Here is a 21,711-nt window from a genome sequence, read left to right on the forward strand (position 1 = left end):
ATTTCTGCCTGGCTTTGGGAAGATATGGTGTAAGACTCAAAACCAGCTGTCATTCTCTATAAAGTTCTGGATGGATACAACAGAAAAGGAAAGGTGATGGGCAAGTTTTTAAGCACTTGAATACTGATTACTACTTATGGCAATGACAGTGCGTTATCCTCTGGCAGCCTACTGCCTCTTCAGAGGCAAGAAGCTCACCTCTTGTAGGGAGTCAAACAGGGGTTGTGTTACCCTTTGATCTGTTCTCACAACATTTTCCTCCTTTTGCATGCAAGACATTCCTCAATACAGGATATTTTTCTTTGAAATACAGAGACATAATCAGCTTCCTCTTGCAGTTCTGCTCATTGTATTTGACTGCTTAGATAAACACCTCAGCAGAAGAAAGCAGAAATGGCAGACTTGGCGAGAAGAAGAGACAACTGTCTGCTCACTGCTCAAGACAAACCAAATCTCATGCCATGCCATCTGAACTTTCACTCAATAACAAGAGTGTGACCAGGCATGAAGTCCTGCCTCCTCAAGCATAACTGATGATAGTACCTAAGGGAGGGAGACTTCCACTGAGAGCTGTTGGGACAGAAGTAAAACTGGGTGCCTTGAATAGCACAAGAATCGTTATCAGTCCTTTAATGAAACATTATCCATAAGAAAAAAAAGCATCCCTACCTGATCTGTTCTGTTTGCACGATACCTTCTTTATGTCCTTCCAACCGAGCTGCCAACCGCTCCTTGTCAAGGCGCACACACTCTTCATCCTAGCAGTAACAGTAATGTTTAATTGTAAAGTTTAATTTTTTGTGCATTTTCTTTAATAAATGCAACTAGAATTAAACCTATTCAGAATTTCTTTTTTTTTTTTTTTTTTTTTTACATTTGCAAGTACAATCCTTATCTCCAAGTATTTTTGAACTGTCCATTTACTGTTAACTGTACAGCTATTGGAAATTTCCTCTCAAGAGCCACAACGTATAATTAGAATAATGAAAAAGAAACTACCATTCCCTCATAAAGAGCCTTGCTCAGACAACAATTCAGAACAATAGAAAAATCAGTCGGAGAACTTAAAGCTGGCAAACAATGCACACATTTAGGAAGGACAATACATATACACATATACATATTTAAGGTAACTTCATTGGACACCCAAATTTGCCCAGATATTTCATCAGTGACATTTTTAAAGAAAATAACTGCTCAGAACTGTTATATCTTGGCGCAGAACTTGTTTATAAATGGCATTCCTAGTAAATATAAAAACAAGTCAAGAGTAAGGAAGCCTCTAGTTACTCAAGCCAGGTTTGAGACAGACGTGTAATTTGAGAAAGCAGTAGAGAGATGTAATTTTATGCCATCTTTTCAGCTTCTTAATGCTGGTACCACTTGTGTTCAATCTGTCTTATTTCCCCACAAAACTTAAATCAGTGTCAAGCCTGTCTTATTGCTAAAAGGCTGTTTGGAAAGGCTGAAGCACAGCAAAACCAGTCATGCCCATGTATCAGGTGAGACGTGGAATCTCTACACCAAGACAATCTCTGAATAACTTAAAACAGACTTTACAGACTCTGAGCTGCCAGAGCAGCAACAAAACAGAAGATGGCCATAAGCTCATTAGGCTTATATGTAGAATTCTTGATTCGCCAAATTATGATGGTGAAGATCTACAGTTTCAAAACATACTGGCATCACAACCACATAGGGTAATGTAGAACAAAAATCTATAGATCATGAATAGGTCATGTCACAGCAATCATACGCTTATGTGCCATTAAGAATGCATAAAGTTCTTATGATTCTTATGCAGTTATAGCTAAGCACAAACAATGTTCAAATCCGATTCCGAATAAGGGAATTTATGTATTTTGATAACTCTTCTAAGAAGAAATCTAAAGCCTCAGTACTTTGAAAATATATACAGCCAGATTTATAATAACTCAGAGAGGAGACAACTGGATGAACATAGGTTTTTTTAAAAACAAAAAAAACAACAAACAAAAAACAAATCAGTAAGCCAGTTTTTAAAACCAGGAAGAGTTAAGTCATACAATGTGTGTAATAACTAGAGACATTGCTTCTATTCAAGAGGTACTTGTGAAAATACACTGTTTAATTAATTACCTAAGACACAGCTTCAGAAAATAGTAATCACAGGGACAGATTCAAATACTGCTATTAGGAGACTAAAATAGCAGGTAAAACAAATAAGTATCCATTGATAGAGATAAGACTGGCATTTAAATTATAATGCCAACCCATGGATGGCAAATAACCGTAATCAGTCATTAAACAGCACTTTTATTTCAATCCCATAGCTCTTAGCCAACAGGTTATAATGCAACAGGTACTTAGAGAAATGTGGTCAAGCTTTCCCCTTTCATACTACAACTTACATCTAGCAACTAAAATTCCAAGTTTAAATCACAGGCTTAAATTCTAACTCCTTCCAGTTCATGTTCACACTAACAGAAGTACTGTGTGCACCCAGAGGGTAAGTAGCCCAACTGAATTGCTACAAAAACAGATAAATACTGTAATTTACCACCACCCCCAATTTGCATTGATGACAGTTACTGTCATTACCTCTATTCTTGGCTTCTTTGCTTCTGCTAATATTTCATCTGCTGCTCTTTTAACTACAAGAAAAAGAGGACATTAAAAATGCAAGATTGTAGTAGACTTTCATAAAATAAACCTCAAAGTTATTTTTTGGTTAAACTGTACCTTGAGTGGATCGTTGAAGGCCAATTTCAAGTGGAGCACTTCTGTCTATACTTGAGGAGGTTGCTGAAATCAAACATACCATTTCATTTAAGTACAAAAGATTTGCAAAAGTATTAAGTAGAAAAGGAAGAAGGACAACAGATAAATTGCAACAACAGAAATTCTAATTAGATATTAGGTAGCAAAGGCAGTCAAACACTGGAACTAGAGATATTCAGAACCTGACTGAATACAAAGTTAGATCAGGTTGCTCAGGATCATTTGGCCCTTCTTTGAAAAGGAGATTGAATCAGATGACCTCCTGTGGTCCCTTCCAATCTAAATTAGTCAGCAATTCTATGATCTGTGTATACCACATAAAGGAAAACAGAGTCACAAAGATAATTCCTTTATAAGCTGGAATCAAGATCTACTAGTTTGTCTGGTTTTTGGAATAAAGACAACCTGCTGGTCCTTTTAAAATATATACAAAAAATGGTTTACTGCTCATATTCCAGGAATAATCTCATATTCCAGTACACTTAAAATTCTAAGACCACCTACAACACAGAGCAACTTACAAAAGCAAGCCATATTTCTCTTTCTCTCCTCAGACAAACCCCTTTTCTCTGACTACTGTTAAGAAAAATTTTAAGATGATGGAATACCAGGCAAATCTGCCAGACTGACAAAGCAGAGATTTGATATATTTTACTGTACTGAAGATTTTATCCCACACACCTACTGCATCAAGATCAATGCACTACTGACAGTTTCCCACAGTCCAGAGAAGGAAAAAATATAAACACTGTGCTGGTTTTGGCTGAGATAGAGTTAATTTTCTTCATAGTAGCTAGTATGGGGCTACATTTGGCATTTGTGCTGAAAACAGTGTTGATAACACAGGGATGTTTTCATTACTGCTGAGCAGTGCTTGCACAGAGTCAAGGCCTTTTCTGCTTCTCACCCCACCCCACCAGCGAGGAGGCTGGGGGTGCACAAGAAGTTGGGAGGGGACACAGCCAGGACACCTGACCCAGACCGGCCAAAGGATTATTCCACACCATATGACATCATGCTCAGCCTATAAAGCTGGGGGGAGAAGAAGGAAGGGGGGGACGTTCGGAGTAACGACGTTTGTCTTCCCAAGTAACCATTACACATGATGGAGCCCTGGTTTCTTGAGGATGGCTGAACACCTGCCTGCCGGTGTGATGCAGCGAATGAATTCCTTCTTTTGCTTTGCTTGCATGCACAGCTTTTGCTTTACCTATTAAACTGTCTTTATCTCAACCCATGAGTTTTCTCACTTTTACCCTTCTGATTCTCTTCCCCACCCCACCATGGGGGAATAAGCTAGCGGCTGTGTGGTGCTTAGTTGCCGGCTGGGGCTAAACCACAACAATGCTAAGCATCCTAATACATAACTGTTAACTAAAAGATGCTAATAACAACAAAAACGTAGCTCACTTCTAAACAGGCATGTAGGAATGCAGCTCCTATCTAAGCATCATAAAAATAGTTAAGTTCAGAACAAAATTAAAAAAATAAAAGAAATCCTAACTTTTTTTGAGAAGTTTGACTGGAAACTGAAGCTGCAAACCGACCATCATTAACCATCTTTCCCCTCCTACCCCTCACTTGTCCCATAAATATGAAACAGTAAAGCGCACTATGTGTCTAAGTTAAAAGAAAAGCGTCACTCACATGTTTCCCCATTTAGGTATGCAAGCAAGTCTTTCCTATCAGGTCTTCTTACCACAGGAATGTTTTCAGTCTGAAAAGATAGCAGACTTGACATTAAACTGTTATTGCCTCAGAAAGTCTCTTGCTGAAGATTTTTCACTTTCCTTGAAAACTACTCATTCACACAAAGACAGGAACATGTGCCCTGCCTCCCAGGAAAGCATAAGTATGAAGCTTAAAAATACAATTACTTCCTAGCACATGTTCAACTACACAAAATGAAACACGTTGTCTGCTATAAAGCTGAAAGGGAGGATAGCCTTTTTTCTCTTTCACTTCAAACTTTCAAATAAGATTAAGAACTAGCTTTTAACACACACACACTTCTCTGCCAGGAGTCAATGTTGGTATGCAGAAACACAGTATTTAAATTTTGTTCTTCCAAGTATGTACAACACACAGCACTGCTCTATCAGGTAACCATGTGGCACAGGGGAAGATAAAGTGTGGGCTCATAGAAAGCAAATGGAAATCAAAAGTACTTTCTCTTTCACAGTTCCCCATCTTTACTTGTAGAACTTTTCCAATAATTTATTTAATTAGATTGCACACTTCTGAGTCCACTCCAAAGCTATTCTGCCGTACTCTTCTCTGGTTTGTAGATCCTTGCAATCTCGGGCACTCAAGGATCATCTAGATTGGGATCACACAACAGAGAACAGACGGGACAAAAATACTTTTGGAATAGTTAGTGCTGGAGACAACTGTGACCATAGAATATCAAGAGAAATGCTGCCATTACTGTTAATATTTGGGTGACAAACTCTTATTGTAAATGCAACCTGGTGGTTTGAAGGGATAATCTGTTGGGAAGTGAATTGTCAAGAAAAATACGCCACCTTGATAGGTACTGTCAATTGATCCCTAGGTAGAGATCTTACGTTTTAAACACACACACACACACACACACTTTGTTGCATATCTTTTTCCCTTTCCCCAGCCAAATTCATACACTTAAATGCTACTATCGTTCCCTGAAAATAACTATGCACATATTACTTATCACAAACAAGACAAAATAAAATTTTATACGGTCTACTTACTGCAGCACGGCGGACATAAACAGGATGTGAAAGGTGCACATTATTGAGCAGGAACAAGATAGAATCCAAAGTGTAGTATTCCCTGGGTTGGCCCTCCTTCCCTGTCCTGTAAAATCATGAAACAAAGATTTTAACATTTAACCTCTCCATCTCTGTCTCACAAACACACTTTTTTAGCAAAATTCTCTTCTCTTTCCAGATGACAGTTCAAAAAGCAAGCAGTAATATTATCAGGCAATTGTCAAACTAGTGAACTATCAATTGTGTTAACAAATACGAGTGAGGGATATATGTTCTTGCAGCCTCTTTACTGAACAAATTATAAAGACTGTCCAAAATAATCCAAAAGAAGAGCTGGATGGGTTGTAAAACATACAAGAGGCAAGACTTGGGAAACCATAAGAACACATTCTCCCACATCTCAAACATATTTATTCTGATTATCAAAGGAACTGTCTACCTTATTTGGGACAGCTAGAGGAACATAACTGAACTGCAAGTGAAAAAAACAGTATTACATGCTCTTCAGATATAATGGGACAGAACTTTCACCACTAGAGAAAGCACAGTGAAGAATTCAGAATACATAAATCCCGTGAAGTCTAGAGAGCAAAAGGTTCAAAATGGTGTGGAAAGATCAAAGTAAGGAGTGACTAGAAACTAACTGCACACAAAACTAGCAAAACCAAAACAGACTACAAAATCACAATGAACTCCCATACTGAAGTTAGACCACTTCAGAGCAACATGACAGCATCAAGTTTAATCTCGGCTTTGAAACAGCCTGTTTGAAAGAGATGCCTTTTAAGTCTAAAAAGGAATTTGTTCTGTGTAACAATTTGAAAAAAACAATCCCCCAAAACAAGGCCAAACAAAACCCATAGTTTCAGCTTGGCTCCATGTGCATTGAACATAATTGCCTCCTCACACACACGTTCACCCCTTTATTCTCTTACTAGAAGATTTTGTAGGGGAAACAATGCCTGTCCCAGTTTCAAAACAAAACCTGCTCCCTAAATACTTTGACTGCTCTGAGAAATGGGCCTTTCCACCAGTTTCACAGCTCTCAGCGCAACCAGGAAAGCAATGAGTCCAGACCTGGGACCAGCCAGACCCCAGCTCCAAGCAGGACAGGGCTCCCCCACACTGCCCAGTCCCCATCCCCAACCAGCCAAACCAGCCGGCTCACCTCAAAGCTTGAGGAAGATGACCCACCAGAAAACCAGGCCAAAACTGTAAAATTTGACTGGCACAGAATTTTGATCAAACCAGAGATTTCCAGAAGAAAATATTTTCATTAAAACCATAAGAAGGAGTTTTCCCTCCAAGTACAGTGGCTTTACTCATGGCTCACCATCAGCATGGGAACACTCACCACTGAAGTGCCAAGCTCACTGGTGGAAGGGACAGGAAACCAAAAAAATGCTCAGCCATAACTGTCTTTAACCTGAAAGAGCTACTCAATCATCTCCCAAATGCAACAGAAGTATAAGTCAGTTTTCTCCATACTGTGGATATAATGCCACTACAGCTTTTCTTGCAATTATTTTTCTGAAATTACCTAGATCGAAAGTGTCCAATACCCTGTTCAGAACTCATTACTAGCAGTAAGGTTGAAAACATTAGTTTTGTAATGATGCCTGAGAAAAATAATATACTTTTATTCATGTGGAGAAAAGTGATTCAAAATACCAGAACAGCAGCAGAATAAAGGATCTTTCTATCACTGTTTCTTCCTTCCAAAAACTTAGTCTGCATGAGGTGGGGGTGTGCGTGTATGTTTTGTTGCTGGAGAGGAAAGGGAAGAGACAGAGTATCTCTCAACTGCTAAGAAGCCAAAAGCTGGCTTCACAATTACAGCCAACAGAACTGGATTCCTCAGTAAGGAATTGTTTGAGTATTTCACTGTTTCACTGCTATCTTTGATACGGTGGTATCTAAACATATTCAGAGAACTGGTAGAAACAAAAGCTTCTTCCACATAGACGTGGCTCTGAAGTGAAGTCTATGTCACATGATACAGTTGTCACTTCATTTTAAAAACAAACATTTTAGATTATCTCACTTCACTATTTCTTTGAAGTGTGTCATATCCACTGAACATTATATAAGAAGTCCAGCTGGTCATTTATTCAAGTTTTTATGTACATTATTTAGCAATAAATGGCATAATTTAGATAACAAGTACTGAACAGTTATCTGTTAATTTGAAAATACAGTACTGCAAAGCCAGAGGCATTGCCAAAGCTCAGCAGGGCACAGCTGGTACCCCATCACTTAAACCACACACACAAGAAATTCCCATGCTCATTATGGTTTTAAGAGGATGTTTTATTAGGAGGACGAGATATTGCACATTAAAGGGAAAGCATCAGATGGACATGCAGTTGCACATAAGGAGAAAATTTAAGTCTAAACTGGCATTTCAGCATCAGTTTGTGTTCCTTTCAGGTTTTCCAGACAGGAAGAACCTGCTCAATAAACAGAACTAAAAGCAAGCTGATCTGAAGGTAGCTTACTTCATTCAATTTACAAACATCCAAAGCAGCAAAAGAAATTCTCTTATTTCCCATATCTAGCAATGGCATCAATTACTTAAGAAAAAAATTAAAATCTTAGAATTCAGACCTCAAAAAGTCCAGTAGCTATATTTTTGCTTTAATAATTATTAAGAGTTGTATCTCTTAATAAAACTCCAGCCTAGAAACTGGAGAAAATGTTTACATAATGCAAGAGGGAAAGTTTCACCTGCTTGTTTTTACCACCAGAAATTTATTTCCAGCTCATCTCTTCACCCTCAACCTGTGGGCGTTTATTCAGTTTTAACTGCTTTATTTCCTATTTCATGTTCCAAAGAATGAATTTTTATAGAGGTACTAAAGGCCTGTGTCTCATTCACAAAAGAAAGCAGCAATCTTTAAAAATACAAGACTAGGCATGCAGTGTATCACACAAATTACAACACCCATGACCAGCTGCTCACTGTTTAAAAACTTCTCAGCTGTGCATACAAGCCCCTCTGCTGGGTAAACAAAGCAAGCAAGTTTCTCTGTTAGACTGATTCCTTCCTTTGCTTTTGAAACAGATTCTGTAATCACTCTTCAGGGGCCACAGATCAGCCATCAGATCAAAACACACAAAACACCTAATCTTAGACCATCTAGGCTTCTTTACGTGCCAGCAGGGGTCTTCATATAAGTATTATCTGGAAACTAACCTGGACTAAAATGAATTTCTGCCTTTTCCACCCCCCACCCTAGGTTACTTTTAACCTGGCTCCGTTCCTTAGACCAATTCACTGCTTGGCTGACACTTGTGCTAGCACAGAGAGAAGGCAGCGCAGGGCAGCACTGTTGACTTCTGCCAGCTTAGCTGCTCAAGGAGCCACAGTGTTAAATGTCTAGTGGGACTACTTCTAAATCTAGCAGGGACAGAATGCCACCACTGCTGTTCGGACTTGCATTACTCTCTCCAGACTGGCAGTAGAGATGCAATTACAGCAACTGTGCTGTGGACACCTAAAACAGAAATCAAGATTTGCTTCATGAAAGACTAAGCCACTAACAACTGCTCACTGCAAGCATAGCTTGGATCCTGCCGAGCGACCTGAATATAACAGGGTTTGAATCTTAAAAGTTTTTGAAAACGTTCCTCAGAAGTCCCTGCGTAAGTCTGGAGATTATATAAATTAACAGCTCCTAAACCGTGGTGCCAAAGCTATTGAGCATGGCTTGCAGAACTGGTCTCATTTTTACAGTGTCTTCAGTTTAAAGATTAGATATATATAGTTCCACGGCGGTTCACAAGAAATGTTGTGAATTGATAGCAGTCTGATGCTACCAAAAGTTCAGAAGCCACTGGTCTGAACCAAGATTTACTAACTTACTTCAAACAAACAAACAAATTCCAAATTCTGCAACACGTCTATCACAAGAGGTGAGGACACAAACAGGTATTATGAGGTTACTACTGCTATTTTGTTCCGAGTATCCTCTGGGCACCCACAGTTCCTTCTTGACCATGGACATAAAGCTGCCTTAATGTACATAATAAAGTTTTTCTCTCCAGCTGCTGACTTTTGTTAACAATTTCTGGGCCTAATTCAGGCTCTCCTAAGCAGCAGTAGAGTTAGGCTAGCATATCAATTTCCCCATTCCCTACAGAAGAGCAATGAAACTTGTCTGTCTAGTTAACCAGTACTTGTTACTGCTTGGGAAAAGCAACTTGTAGCAAGGAAACCACGACAATTGTCTGCACAGTTGCTCAGCAAAAATAGAACTAAGACTTTTCAAGAATTTTAAAACTTAACTGCTTATGCAAATATTTTTCTTCCTCTGCAGGCTAGCTACCAGTATCCCCCACTCAGCCAGGAAGTGCAAATAAATCCCAAATGAGTTTCTGAAAGCTTGAAATAGGTAATGAAATGCACATTTCTAGTTTTAAAGACACTGCAAAGTAAAATCCGTTAAAAAAAAAAAATCTATCTACAAGTTAACATAAACAAATAGGTTTCTTTCCTTTCTCTCTCAAACTATAAGTCAGGATTTTGAATCAATAATTATATTCACACCATAATTATGAAAACAAAACAAAAAAACGAAAATCCCTGGTCATAGACTGAACTACAAGGGGGTTTTTTGAGTAATCTTTAGGTTCTTCTGTTTTTCCATCAAGCTTCACAGGATAATATACCCTCTTTGATCAGTACCTGAAATGTTTGCCATCTGGTATATAACAATAAGCATTGTTTTCTCTTGGGTTTAAAAGGGACTCATTGAAGTCCTTCTATTTAGGACATTAAAAGCAAGCAGCTGCTAAATGCAGAGGAAAGGAAAATGAAGAACTCCCTTGCATTGTAAGCAAGACATATCATGCTAGAAAATTCAACAGGTATAAAGCCTCATTTTCTAGAAGTTTTCTAAAAATAAGCTTTTTATCCAATATAATCATTTCAGCAACAGAGACGCTACCTCTACGTGTTTATTACGATGCGAACAACTAGGAAAGAGCCTGCACGAGGTCCAGCCCAGGAAGAGGCCTCAGGAGGTGCAAAGCGCCTGCACACTTCAACGGGGCTCGCAGGTAACGACAGAGGGAGCCTCGGTTTGGACCTCACTGACTTTCCTACACCAGGACAAAGCTCCAGGAAAAGAGAAGTAGCCCGGATAAACTAACACAATAAAAACATAACGCTTGTTGTCCAAACAAAACCTAGGAAAACTTCGCGGCGCTGCCTCCTGCCATCTCATCGCGGGAGCCTGCAAGACCCGGCCCCGCTGCGACCTCCAGCCCCCCCGGCTCGCACGGACCGGCCGAGAGCCGAGGAAAGGCCTCGCCCCGGCCCCGCTGCCCCTCTGGCCCAGGCCCGGGCGGGGTCCTGGGAACCTTCCCGAAGGGACCGGCGAGACCTCCCTGCCCGCCCGGGCTGCCGGCGGCGCAGGGGAGGGAGGCATGGCCCGGCCCGGCCCGCCCCGCCGCCAAGGGTGCCGGCGGCACGCCGCCCAGCCGGCCGCTCGCTCCGCCGGGACACCGCGTCGCGCCCAGGCAGAGAGGAGGCGCACGGCCCCGGTGCGCTCCCGAGGGGCCCTGCCGGGAGGCGGCAGCCAGGCCGCCCGCCCCCGCCCGCCTCGCTCCCTGCAACGCGGCGGGAGGCGAAGGGCGGCGGGACCCCCCTCCCCGCTCCCCGGGCCCTCCCTGCAACTTCGGGGCAACTTCTCCCTCCGCCTCCCGCCCGTCCCTTCCCCGGGCGAGCGGCCGCCCGCCGCCCGCCCCGGCCCCGCCGCTCACCCCCAGATGACATAGTTGGTCTTGACGTTCTTGGGCCAGGAGAACTCGCCGAAGATCACCTCGTCGCCCTTCACCACGATCTCCTTCTTCTGCGTGTTGTACTGCCGCAGCACGCTCAGCACGTCCGCCATCTTCGCTCCGGAGCCGCCGGCCGCCGCCGCTCCGCTCCGGCCCGGCCCCTCGGCCAGCCGCGCGAGGACCCCGCCGCCCGTTGCCAGGCCCCGGGCTGCCCGCCACGAACGCCTGAGCGGCGCCGCTGCCTCCGCCGCCGCCTCCAGGGGGCGACGCCGAGCCCGTTGCCATGGAGCGGCGCGGCCCCGCCCTCAGGGCGGCACCCGCCCGGGCGGGGTGGGGCCCCGCCCCCGCCGGTCGGGGCAGCGGAGGGGAGCCCTGGCGGCGGCTCCGCCATGGCTTCGGGCGGCGCGGCCGGGGTCACGGGCGCCGCCGACAGCCGGCCGCTGCCCCCGCCGGGCCCCCGGAGCCCAACGGCCAGCGGCACCGCCCCCGGCCCGGCCGCGCTGTGCGTCCGCACGCCGCGTCCCGGCGGCCGTGCGCGGCAGCTGCGGAAGCGCCGTCACCGCCGGAGCGACCGCGTCCCGGTGAGGGTCGTTGAGGGGCTTGTCACGACCGGTAGCCTGGGCGCCGGCGTCGTGTCGTGCCGCCCCGATAGCGCCAGCGTCGTCAGCGGAGAGCAGTCAGCGGTGTGGCGCCGCCGCGCGCCAGGCGCGGAAAGCAGGGCGCCCTTTCGGCACTAACGCGGTCGGAGCTTGGGGAGCAGCCTGCGAACGGCAACGCGGCCCCGCGCCCCGCCCCGCCCCGCCCCGCCCGGCTCCGCGCGGCGGCGGCGGCGGCAGCGGCACGGGCTCGGCGTTGCCCGGGACGGCGCGGCCACAGCAACGCCTCAAGGAAAGGGGATAAAAGCTCTCAAAAGCTGTGCGCTCGTCTCGCGCGGCAGGTTAGAGAGAAAGGTCTTCTGGAACCTGGAGGTAAAGGGGAGGGGAAAAAAGACAAAAGAGAAAAATCTCCGCTTTCTCAATCGCACAAATGCGATTTAATTCGGACAAGAATAAGCCGTCAAAAGACCGTAGCAAAAAAGTAATTAGGGAAATATTTATTGCCTCTGCATCTGAAGAAGAAAAAATAGTAACGACACCGAGCAAATATTACTTTACCCTGCAGCGTTCGGGATTTCATAGAGCTCCTCCAACGCGACTTGCCCACCGGAGCGACTGAACATCTGCAGCCGGCGGAGGCCTCCCTCTGTCAGACATGGGTTTGCTCTCTCAGCCTTCCAGGTTCATTTCTTCTGCTCAAGCGTACAAAAACTGGAAGTGTAGTACCTCACAGCAGAACCCGACAGACTGGCATCCCCCTGGGGAATAGCAGTTCTGGGATGTTAGGCCTGGAAGAAAGCTCTCGTGATGGCTTATTCTAATCTTTTCTTAACACTTTTCAACATTGGCAGAAAACATCATCCAATTTTAAATCCGCAAAAGGCAAAATTGCATCATTTTTCTTCCTGTAAATAGCAGAGACTGACAACACAGACTAAAAGTCAACAGTGTCAACATGATTTCCTTTTCCGAGATGTTAGCGATATCACCATTTGTGATAATCACATTTGCACAGCATGCTGAATATCACTACTATATTGATAACATTTCACATATGGTATCAAAATAGTCTAATACACAAATATACTACAACACTGAGTAAGATGCTGAATTACACCAATTAATTCCAGTATTTATTTTTCAACTGCCATGGAGTAACATCTATGTACTTAAGAGACAAAACCATAATGAACAAACAGAATATAATTTCTCAGACTGGATTTGTAATGATTACTGGAGCTACAGCTCATGAAAAGTTGGAAGGAAACTTGAAATGTTTCCAGCAGGCCAAGTCCCATTACTACGTCTCATCCAGAAACCCCACCTCATCACCTAAACCAGCATTACCTCTGAAGAAACACATCCCATACATCTGCTAGGCTACAAATAATACTTTCTTCAGCACGATACAAACTCATTATGTTACAATGACACAAAAAAGCCATACATTTTAGTTATGCTGTGGTCTGTTGCTCAGTAAGCAGCGAACGATGCAGTACATAATCAGCTGCAACACATGGCTGCAGAGAAATTTATTTTCATGTTTCAAGAAAACGTTGTAGTTCTGGTTTATTTTTTCACTCAAGGATGCCTTCGTTAGAAGTTTTAAATGAAAGTTTGCAAAAAAGTTCCCACAGTTTGCTTTGAGGATCATAGTGAGATTATTAACCATTACTTTAATCACTAAATCAGGATTTGATAAGAAATGCCAGAGAAACTATTTTCACATGGCATTAGACACCTGAGAGTTTATAAGCTTTATCACAGGAGATTAGGCTAGAACATATTTACCTGAAATGAGAAAACATGTTACCATCTAGTCAAATGAAAGTATATCACATAGGTACAATGTTTCAATTGTGTTTTATGACTCGTTTAACGGAGCTGTAGTCTAGCAGGTTGTGCTGATGTTTTATGTGAAATAAAAATTAAGTTGGGAAAAAAAAAAAGTTTGACAATTTTACATCATAGGTAAGCTCATTAAGATTGATAACATTAAGAAAAAATGTTCAAGTCTTATAATACAGGAGCAAGCTATACCATGTCTGAATACACAGCATTCATTTTCATATGCAAGTGAGCAAAACGAAAACAGTACACATCAGTTGATTTCCAGTGATCCAGAGCACAACTCTGCAAAACTTATCCTCTCGACAGAGAAGGGCAGAGAAGTTTCTGCAGTACTGAAATTCTTGTCTAGATCTCAGTGGGGAAACTCAGAGGATACTCAACGGGTACCCTCTGCCAAGGACATATATATTTGACCAGCGATCCAGGCTCCATAGCAAGTTATGTGGGAGCGAAGCAAGAGAATATTGCCAAACAGCTCTTACTAGACAGTCTGAGGAAAGAAAAAAAAAACACAACACCCCCACATAAAATAAAAACTCCAAATTCTTTAATTTTTTTAGGAAGAGAAAATGAATTTCCCAGGATTCAACAAAAAAATTCCACATATTACAGGATTAGTCAAACATGCTGCAAGCATAACTTCCCAGATACTGTGACGAGTTCATTATCCTTCAAGACACTATTTGTTGTCTGGGAACGCTCCTGTTTCACGGGTAAGTTTCTGACTCTTTGCATAACTGCAACGCAGGAAAGAAACGTAAAGAAAACCAGGCAACAGAAGCGCAGACAGAGAAGATTTAAAATTAGTTTTACATTTGAGAAAGCAAAGGCACCGCCGAAACCTTGGCACCTGGGAGTCAGCCACAAGAGGCAGGAGACCACCAACCCCTACCCCCCCACACCTCCACCCCCCACCCCCCCCCCACCCCTACCCCCACCCCCCTCCGCACCAGAAGTCGCCCCGGCGCCTCCAGGAAAGCCACCCCATCTCTATCGCCTCTCCTAACCGCCGTCCCGCTGACAGGGGCGCTTCGGAGCGCCTGCACTACCCCTACGTCGCAATTCCAGAACGGTTTTTCCTCAGAAAAACAGCCTGCCGCCACCTGTGCCCTAACGGGTACCGCCGCCCCGCCGGCCGGTGCCCTCTCCCCCTACCACCGCCTCCGGGAGCTGCCCCCGCCGCCGCACCGCTCTCTGCCCGGCTCTGGAGGCGCTCCTTCCCCCCGGCAGCCCGCCCCGTGCCGCCTTCACCCCCGACAGCGCCGTTAGCGGGGCCCTCACCTGAGGGACCCACCGCCCCCGGGCGGGGCGGGGCGGGGCCGCCCGGCACGCGGCGCCTCGGGACACCGGCAGCGCGGCGGGCAGCCCCGCGCTGCGCTGGGAGGCGGGGCGGGGGACCTGCGAGCGGGGTCGGACCGCCGTGAGGACTGCGGAGAAGCCCCGCCCCTTCCTCTTGGCGGCCATGGCCCTGCAGAGGGCGCTGCGCCGGGCGGCGGCGGGGCTGCGGCTGCGGCGCGGGTGGGTCGGGTCGGGCCGGGCCGGGCCGGGCCGGGCCGGCGGGCGGTGCGCGGCAGCGGCGGGAGCTCTCCGTCGGCGTCGGCACCTTGGGCTTGGGTCGACCCCGCGGGGACGGGGCTTGCTTTCTGTCTTCGTGCCCTTTGAACGCACATTGTCAGAGGAGCGGCCCTCCGGGGAGCGGAGCGGCGGGTGCCGGGGCCGCCTGGGGCGGGGGGGACGCGCAGGCCTCGGGACGCGCAGGCCTTGGAGCAGCAGGCCTGCGGGACCCGCTCCTTCGATGAAAACGAGCCTGGTCCCTTCTCTTAAGAGTCGGGTTGCGACGTCCAATACAGCCCAGTGTCAGATTTGACACTTGTATCTTTGTTATCATTGGGGAAACAAAGTCTTCCTCTTGTGAAGGCAGCCGTTTTGGTTATTATTATCGTCTGCAACATCCATCTGTTTTCATCTTCCTGCATGTAAGAACTAGTATGACTGTAGGTATTGCCCCTGAACTTGCATGTAATGGAGAAATCACACTAAATATTTAAACAAAAGAGTACAAAGCCAACCTTTAATTTGTGAACTATGAAATGTGTCATTTGTTTGAAAGCTCAAATACCTGACTTCAATTTCTTTTTAGTTTTAGAATGGGGAATAGTCTGCCTACTTCTGTAGGATTGTCTAATGATGCTGCTGTGAATCAAATACAGGTAACGTTATTTATGCAATTCTTATTTTCAACATTTCTAAAAGCCATAGTTACTTAAAAGCTCCTCTGATTTATACAAAGATATTCTGTAAATAGTTCCACGTGTTGAACCTCATTCTTATATTCATTAAGTAATACTGGCAGCATTGCTTATCCACAGCCCTAGAACCTGATCTTCCTGGGCTGCATCCATTTTACGTTTTTTTCAGACCTCTACTCAAATTCAGTACTGCTATCAATATTGGGAATTAAACCTTGTGAAATGACTGATATCAAGTAAAGTAAATATTTAAAGAATAAGGTGGTTTTTAAAGTAAATTTACTGACACTACATGACAGTCTAAATCACCTTGAATTTACAGTAAAGTAATAGGGGTATTTCTTTCTCCCACTCAGAATCCTTTTTGTCACTCTGCTTGCCACCGGCACATCCTGTTTGCCTTACAGAAAGGGAAAGCTGTACTAAATAGTTCAAGGAGCTGCAGCTTGTTTGGCAGACCATGGGAGGTCTGTGACTGCAGAGCAAAAGAGGGTTTGGGGTCGGCACCACGGCATAGCAGTGCCGCGCTCTACAATCAATCATTCTGCTCAGTTTTGGCGTCAAGTGCAGTCATCCACAGCTTCATAGGTGCCAGTAGTGCTGCTGGTAGAGATCGTTAATGCCAACTCCTCCGTTTCTCTGCTCCCACAAGAAGAAGATCATAGCGTTCCTGAAAGTTAAATACTGCTAAGCCTTAACTGATTCCAGGTATGCTACTCAAAGAATACCGCATACCTTTTACTGAAAAGCTTAAGTGGAGCAGAAGTCACTTTATCTTCGGTGTAGTTCTGCAAACTGCTGAAGTTGCGCCTCACTGCCTGCTGTGCTTGTGCGCAGATGCTCTGGGATCTGGCCAAGCGCCACTGCACTTTTTGAGGTCGAGAGTCTGACTTGGTAGTCAGGTAGGAAGCAATTTTTGTTCTGATGTGAAAGTATGAGATGCATCCCTGAAGGAGGTGCTAGGCCACCACAGAGGTCTTCAGAACAAATGTGGGGTGGATATGTTTTGCACCTACCATACAGGTGATGATATCTTCTTGACAGATGCCTTGATAGAAGTCACTGTTCTGCTCCTTGTTTTTAAAGAAACGTAGTTATTCCTTGCCCTAAGATGGTTGTGGCTCTACATTAGATGTTGGGAAAATTTAGAAGCTAAACTAGCTTTTCACTTTACCTTAAAAAACTGAGAATAAAGTAGTGTTTTGGAAGATTCTTCAGAAGTAGCCAGCTCATTGCTGTAGCATGACTGGAAGCTCCTCCCTTGTCCCTGTTAAAAATACCTCAGAAAGCCTTTTACAGAGAGTTAATTTTCCTGTATTTGTTACCATAATAGCAGATTTTTAACTTCTGTATTTGTTTTCATGACTGTTCAATACTGTTAAAATACAGTGACTTAAAAACAAAGCACACTGACTTGAACATTCTTTTGAGCATACAGGACATCATTTCAGACAACTGTGTGGTGATTTTCTCTAAAACAACATGCTCCTACTGCAAAATGGCAAAAAAACTTTTTGAGAATATGAATGTAAATTACACAGCTGTAGAACTGGACATGAACACAAATGGAAGTCAGTTCCAAGACATTCTTGAACAGATGACTGGTGGCAGAACAGTAAGTATATTTTCTTACATGTAACAAGCAAAGTAAGAACTTAGAGTACGCATGTTCCTCATGGGTGATGACCACATCAGGTTCTTCATTTTTTTGAGACAAATAAACTTGGGCTACAAGCTCCTAAATTAAAGATGAGGTACTGCAGAAGGGTTCTGTACTGCCTCTTTCCCTTGAGACCCTCTGGCTATCTCTCTGAGGTGATCTTTTCCATACTGCCACTAAGATAATTGAAGTATCAAAGTCAGTTTTTGTTTGTATAGGTATATTTAACCCATTGTGTTTAACACTTACCTTGTAATTTCTTAATTTTATACAGTCTCACCTGACTCAATTATTTTCATTTATTACAATCTCCCGTACAGTGACTTTATCCCACTTTTGAGGGGCACGTGAACAAAGTTTCCCATCTCTGTAAATACTATGGAAATGCGTGAGTTGTACAGTAATATTAAGTACGCATGTGGAAGAACATAACTATTGTGTGTATGCTAAAGTCCATGTGGGCTTGCTTAGATTTTTATCTTTTTTCCAAGAAGTAACTAATGCAATTTTCATTTTCTTGATAGGTGCCAAGAGTGTTTGTCAATGGGACTTTTGTTGGAGGTGCTACAGAAACTCAGAAGCTTCATGAGGAAGGCAAACTGCTTCCATTAATTTATCAATGTCAAGTGAAAAGAAAATCCTGACAGCCACTTAGCTTAGCTTAGCCTTCCTTGGTAGAAACAGAATTCCAGACAAATTGGAAGGTCACAAAGATAGACTGCATCAGCTGGACTCAACAACTTCAAGCTGTGCATTTCTGAATCATAGATCATTCTCTGACACAGACTTTCTGGACTTGGCAAATACTTGGGTGTCCTTGCCTCAGCTTTACCACAACCACAATGGTGATTAAAAACATTATGTAACTCTTGGGGCTCTAAGTGTGAGATAGTGATGTCATTTTATTGCTATTACATCCTGATACTATGCTTCGGAGAAGTATAGACTGTACAAGAAGAATCCTGTGGGTTTTTTGCTGCAAATTAGTTTGCTTTCTAGCTTTGTTCCAACAGTTACAATAAATGGTCAGTTGCATTTAATGGTTCCTTTAAATTCAGTTCTTCTCTGAATGTCAAATTGTAATCATGAAAAAAGTATGAGGCAGCACGAGTTTGTAGTGATACTGCTGTATGCACGTCTGCCTCTCTTAACATTTCAGTGTCCAATCACCTCGCTACCAAGTTGTATGTCCAGTTGCTACAGAAAAGGGAATAAAGATTCTTGCAGCTTTAGAGGGGTGGGCAATTGCTTTCATCTTTACTCTGCCCTATGAAGTATCAGTCTACACAGCGTCATTCAGGAATATCCTTCTAGGGGAGCCAGCCAGCTCGCTGTCACTAAACGGTGCAGCTACAAACTATGTTATGATCAACACTATTATGAAACTTAAGACCAAGTAAAATGGGTCTAATATGCATAGAGTTTATTTAGTACTTAAATTCTACAGTCAGAATGCAGTTTACTAGCTATTTTAACTTGCAGTTAAATGTCTAAAAGAAACGTCCTAAAATTCAATCGTTTCAGTACAATGTACATCCAAAGCCAGACCAGGCAATGCCAAGCCTCTTGGTTATTTCAAGAAAGTTCATAGGCAAGTAGGAAATTATATCCCGTTCTTCAGTAAAAGGGACCATTACACTACTAAAGGTGCACAGTTTAGAATAAAAACATTAGTCAATGAATTTTTACTCACTTGTGAATAAGACTCTTGTTATTTTCATTGCTTTCACCACTGCATGCACCTAAACTTTTTTCCCCTCAAGGGAAAAAAGCATCACATTTATCTTCAGACAACTAGGACTGTAAGAGTATAATTGAAATTCAACAGCTTCATTTTTGTGATGCAGATTTGAAATGTTTAAACGGCATCATTTGTAGAAAGTATTTAGTATACAGTTGCCTCCACTGTGCATCTTTAACGTGTAATGAGCTAATTAAACACACTGACCTCGTTATATTTTTATTATTGCAGTTTGCTGTATTTTGCTATTTTCATCACTGTCTTATTAAAATTTTGTTTAGAAGTGCACGCTCATCAAGGTAAACACACAAATGCACATCTATCCCTAAATTTATACTTAATAAAGCAATTTATTTTGCATATACAGTGATAACCGCATATTCTTTTTCTCTGTGTAGAATTCTTAAGCCAGTTACGTTTTCTCAGAAGATTAACATTAATTTTGCACCTGAAAGCTGGTAAATCCATCGTGCAACAATAATAATAATAGTATGCAAAGGAATTTTTCAAAGACCTTTTCATTTTGTTCCCTGTTTAAAAAAAAAAAAAAAAGTAGTCCCAAAACAGTAGTCTAAAATAACCCTTTGAGTTCTAAGTTTCAGAAAGCCCAGAGCATTGTCACTTAAGGCAATATTCTATTCCAGCTGTTGAGAAAACATGCTGTATGCCTGCAGATCCAAGTGAGTGCCCATTTATTAAAGAAGAAATGTCTTAAGGCACTCAAAGGGTTAATTATGTTTCTTTTTAACCATATTAAGGTTCCCCATCCAAATAGTTTCTCATTAATTTTGTATCATTTCATAGAAAGTAGCAGCAAGACAGTGTCTTCGTTATTGGATGGCACAAAGCCATGTTATGTTTAAGTTATTTAAACATGATATGGCAGTTAAAGTGTGGTTCTACTCTAGAAAAAAAAAAGGGAGGGACTCAAAAACAGTCATTAAGAATTTCCATATTTTTTGCTTAGCATTGTCTCCAGGACAAAGCTGTTTATCTTAAAATAATGCTTGTCCTGGGATCTGAACGTTAAAAATCGCCCACTAAAAGATTCTGGACTTACACTGAAGACATACCTGCTCATCCAGCTTAAATACCATGCCCCTAAGAAGCGTGAGAAGCTGGCAACAAACATCAAGTTATTTAACTAAGCAGACAGGGCTGTGAATGCGCCCATCTGTTGCTTCTTTATACAGAATTATTTTTAAAGAGTAGAACTGCACTTTTATAGGAGAATGTAACAGAAAAGACATTTTATTTGTAACTAGTTGTGCTTAACTCTAAGAAGCTGGTAACATTAGGAAAACAACTATTTATTATTTGTTAATGAAGCATTTGTAAAAGTTCTCAACATACCACATATATATATGCAAATATATATATATTTAAACTTAAATTCAGAATGCAGAAATACCTAAAGAAACCACGCTTTACAGTATCAAAATTATAAATCCAAATGTAAGCACACATATTTAAAGACACCATACCTCCTGCTGAAATTAGCTAATCTTAAATCTTAGCTCTCAGAGCAGCACGTACACGATACGCTGTCCTAGTGTTTTACCTTCCCCCCCATAACTCTTACTCAGCCATGTTGTACACTATACCGTATCATGGCAAGATGAAATCTCTACCATTCCAGCAATAAAGTCATTAAAACAGCTTACAGCATATTTGTCCACTGTGAACCACTGCAAATAGCAAAATGAACCTATAAACTGATGAAATGCTTAAAAAAAAAAAAAAAAAAAAGATTAAAAGTGCAAGCAAGACAAATGATCCTTTGCTTAGGTTTACTTCTACATCCTAGTCTTTGAAGATTTTCTCTAATCAATACTGCAAAGAAGCTGCCCATTTATCCAGAATATTAATTTAAGTGTTTCCCTAATTCTGCATGTAACAGCTGCTTGATAATATTTAACAGAACGGAAAGCTCCAACCCACCGAACTAATTCTAGAAAAAAGCTTTAAATTTGAAAAGCCAGTTTTAAGTGGTTACTTTATAAAAATAAAGCCATTCGCAGGCAGATGTTGGATTTTTTAAAATAAACAAAGTATACTTTTGTCACTGATCTTTGCACAAAGTTTTACCAAAAATCTGATAGATAGAGCAAATTAAATGTTTTATAAGGGATTTATATAATCAAAGGAAAGAACAAATTACCCAGTTTTTTAAAATTAAGATAAATACTATGGCATCAGTTCTGGTATAAGTTATTTAGCAAGGCTAGCACGTTCAATGGCAGCACAGAAGGCAGAAGAAGAACAGAGGCAAAAAAAGGAATGGACAAGAGCTTGTATGTGAACAGCGATTCAAGTATAG

General features: G+C 42.6%; 2 protein-coding genes and 1 pseudogene across 5 annotated transcripts in view; 1 reads left to right on the forward strand and 2 right to left on the reverse strand.

Annotated features, from left to right (window-relative positions):
- The window catches only part of CDC73 (cell division cycle 73), a 118,273-nt gene extending 106,809 nt beyond the window's left edge, over positions 1-11,464 (reverse strand). The window contains exons 1-6 of the mRNA XM_082311699.1: positions 11,277-11,464; positions 5,490-5,595; positions 4,408-4,477; positions 2,722-2,784; positions 2,581-2,633; positions 670-758 (exon numbers count right to left, since the gene is read on the reverse strand). Coding sequence (XP_082167825.1) covers positions 670-758; positions 2,581-2,633; positions 2,722-2,784; positions 4,408-4,477; positions 5,490-5,595; positions 11,277-11,407 — 512 coding nt within the window. The 5' untranslated portion in view covers positions 11,408-11,464. The remainder of the gene's footprint in view (positions 1-669; positions 759-2,580; positions 2,634-2,721; positions 2,785-4,407; positions 4,478-5,489; positions 5,596-11,276) is intronic.
- Positions 4,986-5,396, reverse strand: LOC309591286 (ubiquitin-conjugating enzyme E2 D2-like; annotated as a pseudogene). Its single transcript has 2 exons — positions 5,355-5,396; positions 4,986-5,310 (listed from the first exon to the last, which is right to left on the reverse strand). The product of its transcript is annotated as a ubiquitin-conjugating enzyme E2 D2-like (transcript).
- A 3,739-nt stretch (positions 11,465-15,203) lies between the features above and the next one.
- GLRX2 (glutaredoxin 2) lies at positions 15,204-21,148 on the forward strand (the record flags this gene model as incomplete). Of its 3 annotated transcripts, none has more annotated exons than XM_082312931.1 (4): positions 15,204-15,259; positions 15,882-15,951; positions 17,429-17,605; positions 18,175-21,148. In XM_082312931.1, the coding sequence occupies 4 exons, from the start codon at positions 15,204-15,206 to the stop codon at positions 18,292-18,294; spliced, it is 423 nt and encodes a 140-aa protein (XP_082169057.1). In that variant the 3' UTR covers positions 18,295-21,148. The 3 variants fall into 3 exon arrangements, with proteins under 3 accessions (XP_082169057.1, XP_082169059.1, XP_082169058.1); XM_082312933.1 differs by lacking the exon at positions 15,204-15,259 and adding an exon at positions 15,282-15,735; XM_082312932.1 differs by lacking the exon at positions 15,204-15,259 and adding an exon at positions 15,282-15,717.
- Positions 21,149-21,711: the final 563 nt, after the last annotated feature.

This window comes from Platalea leucorodia (genome assembly GCF_965183815.1).
Source record: "Platalea leucorodia genome assembly, chromosome: 5".
NCBI classification, from domain to species: domain Eukaryota; kingdom Metazoa; phylum Chordata; class Aves; order Pelecaniformes; family Threskiornithidae; genus Platalea; species Platalea leucorodia.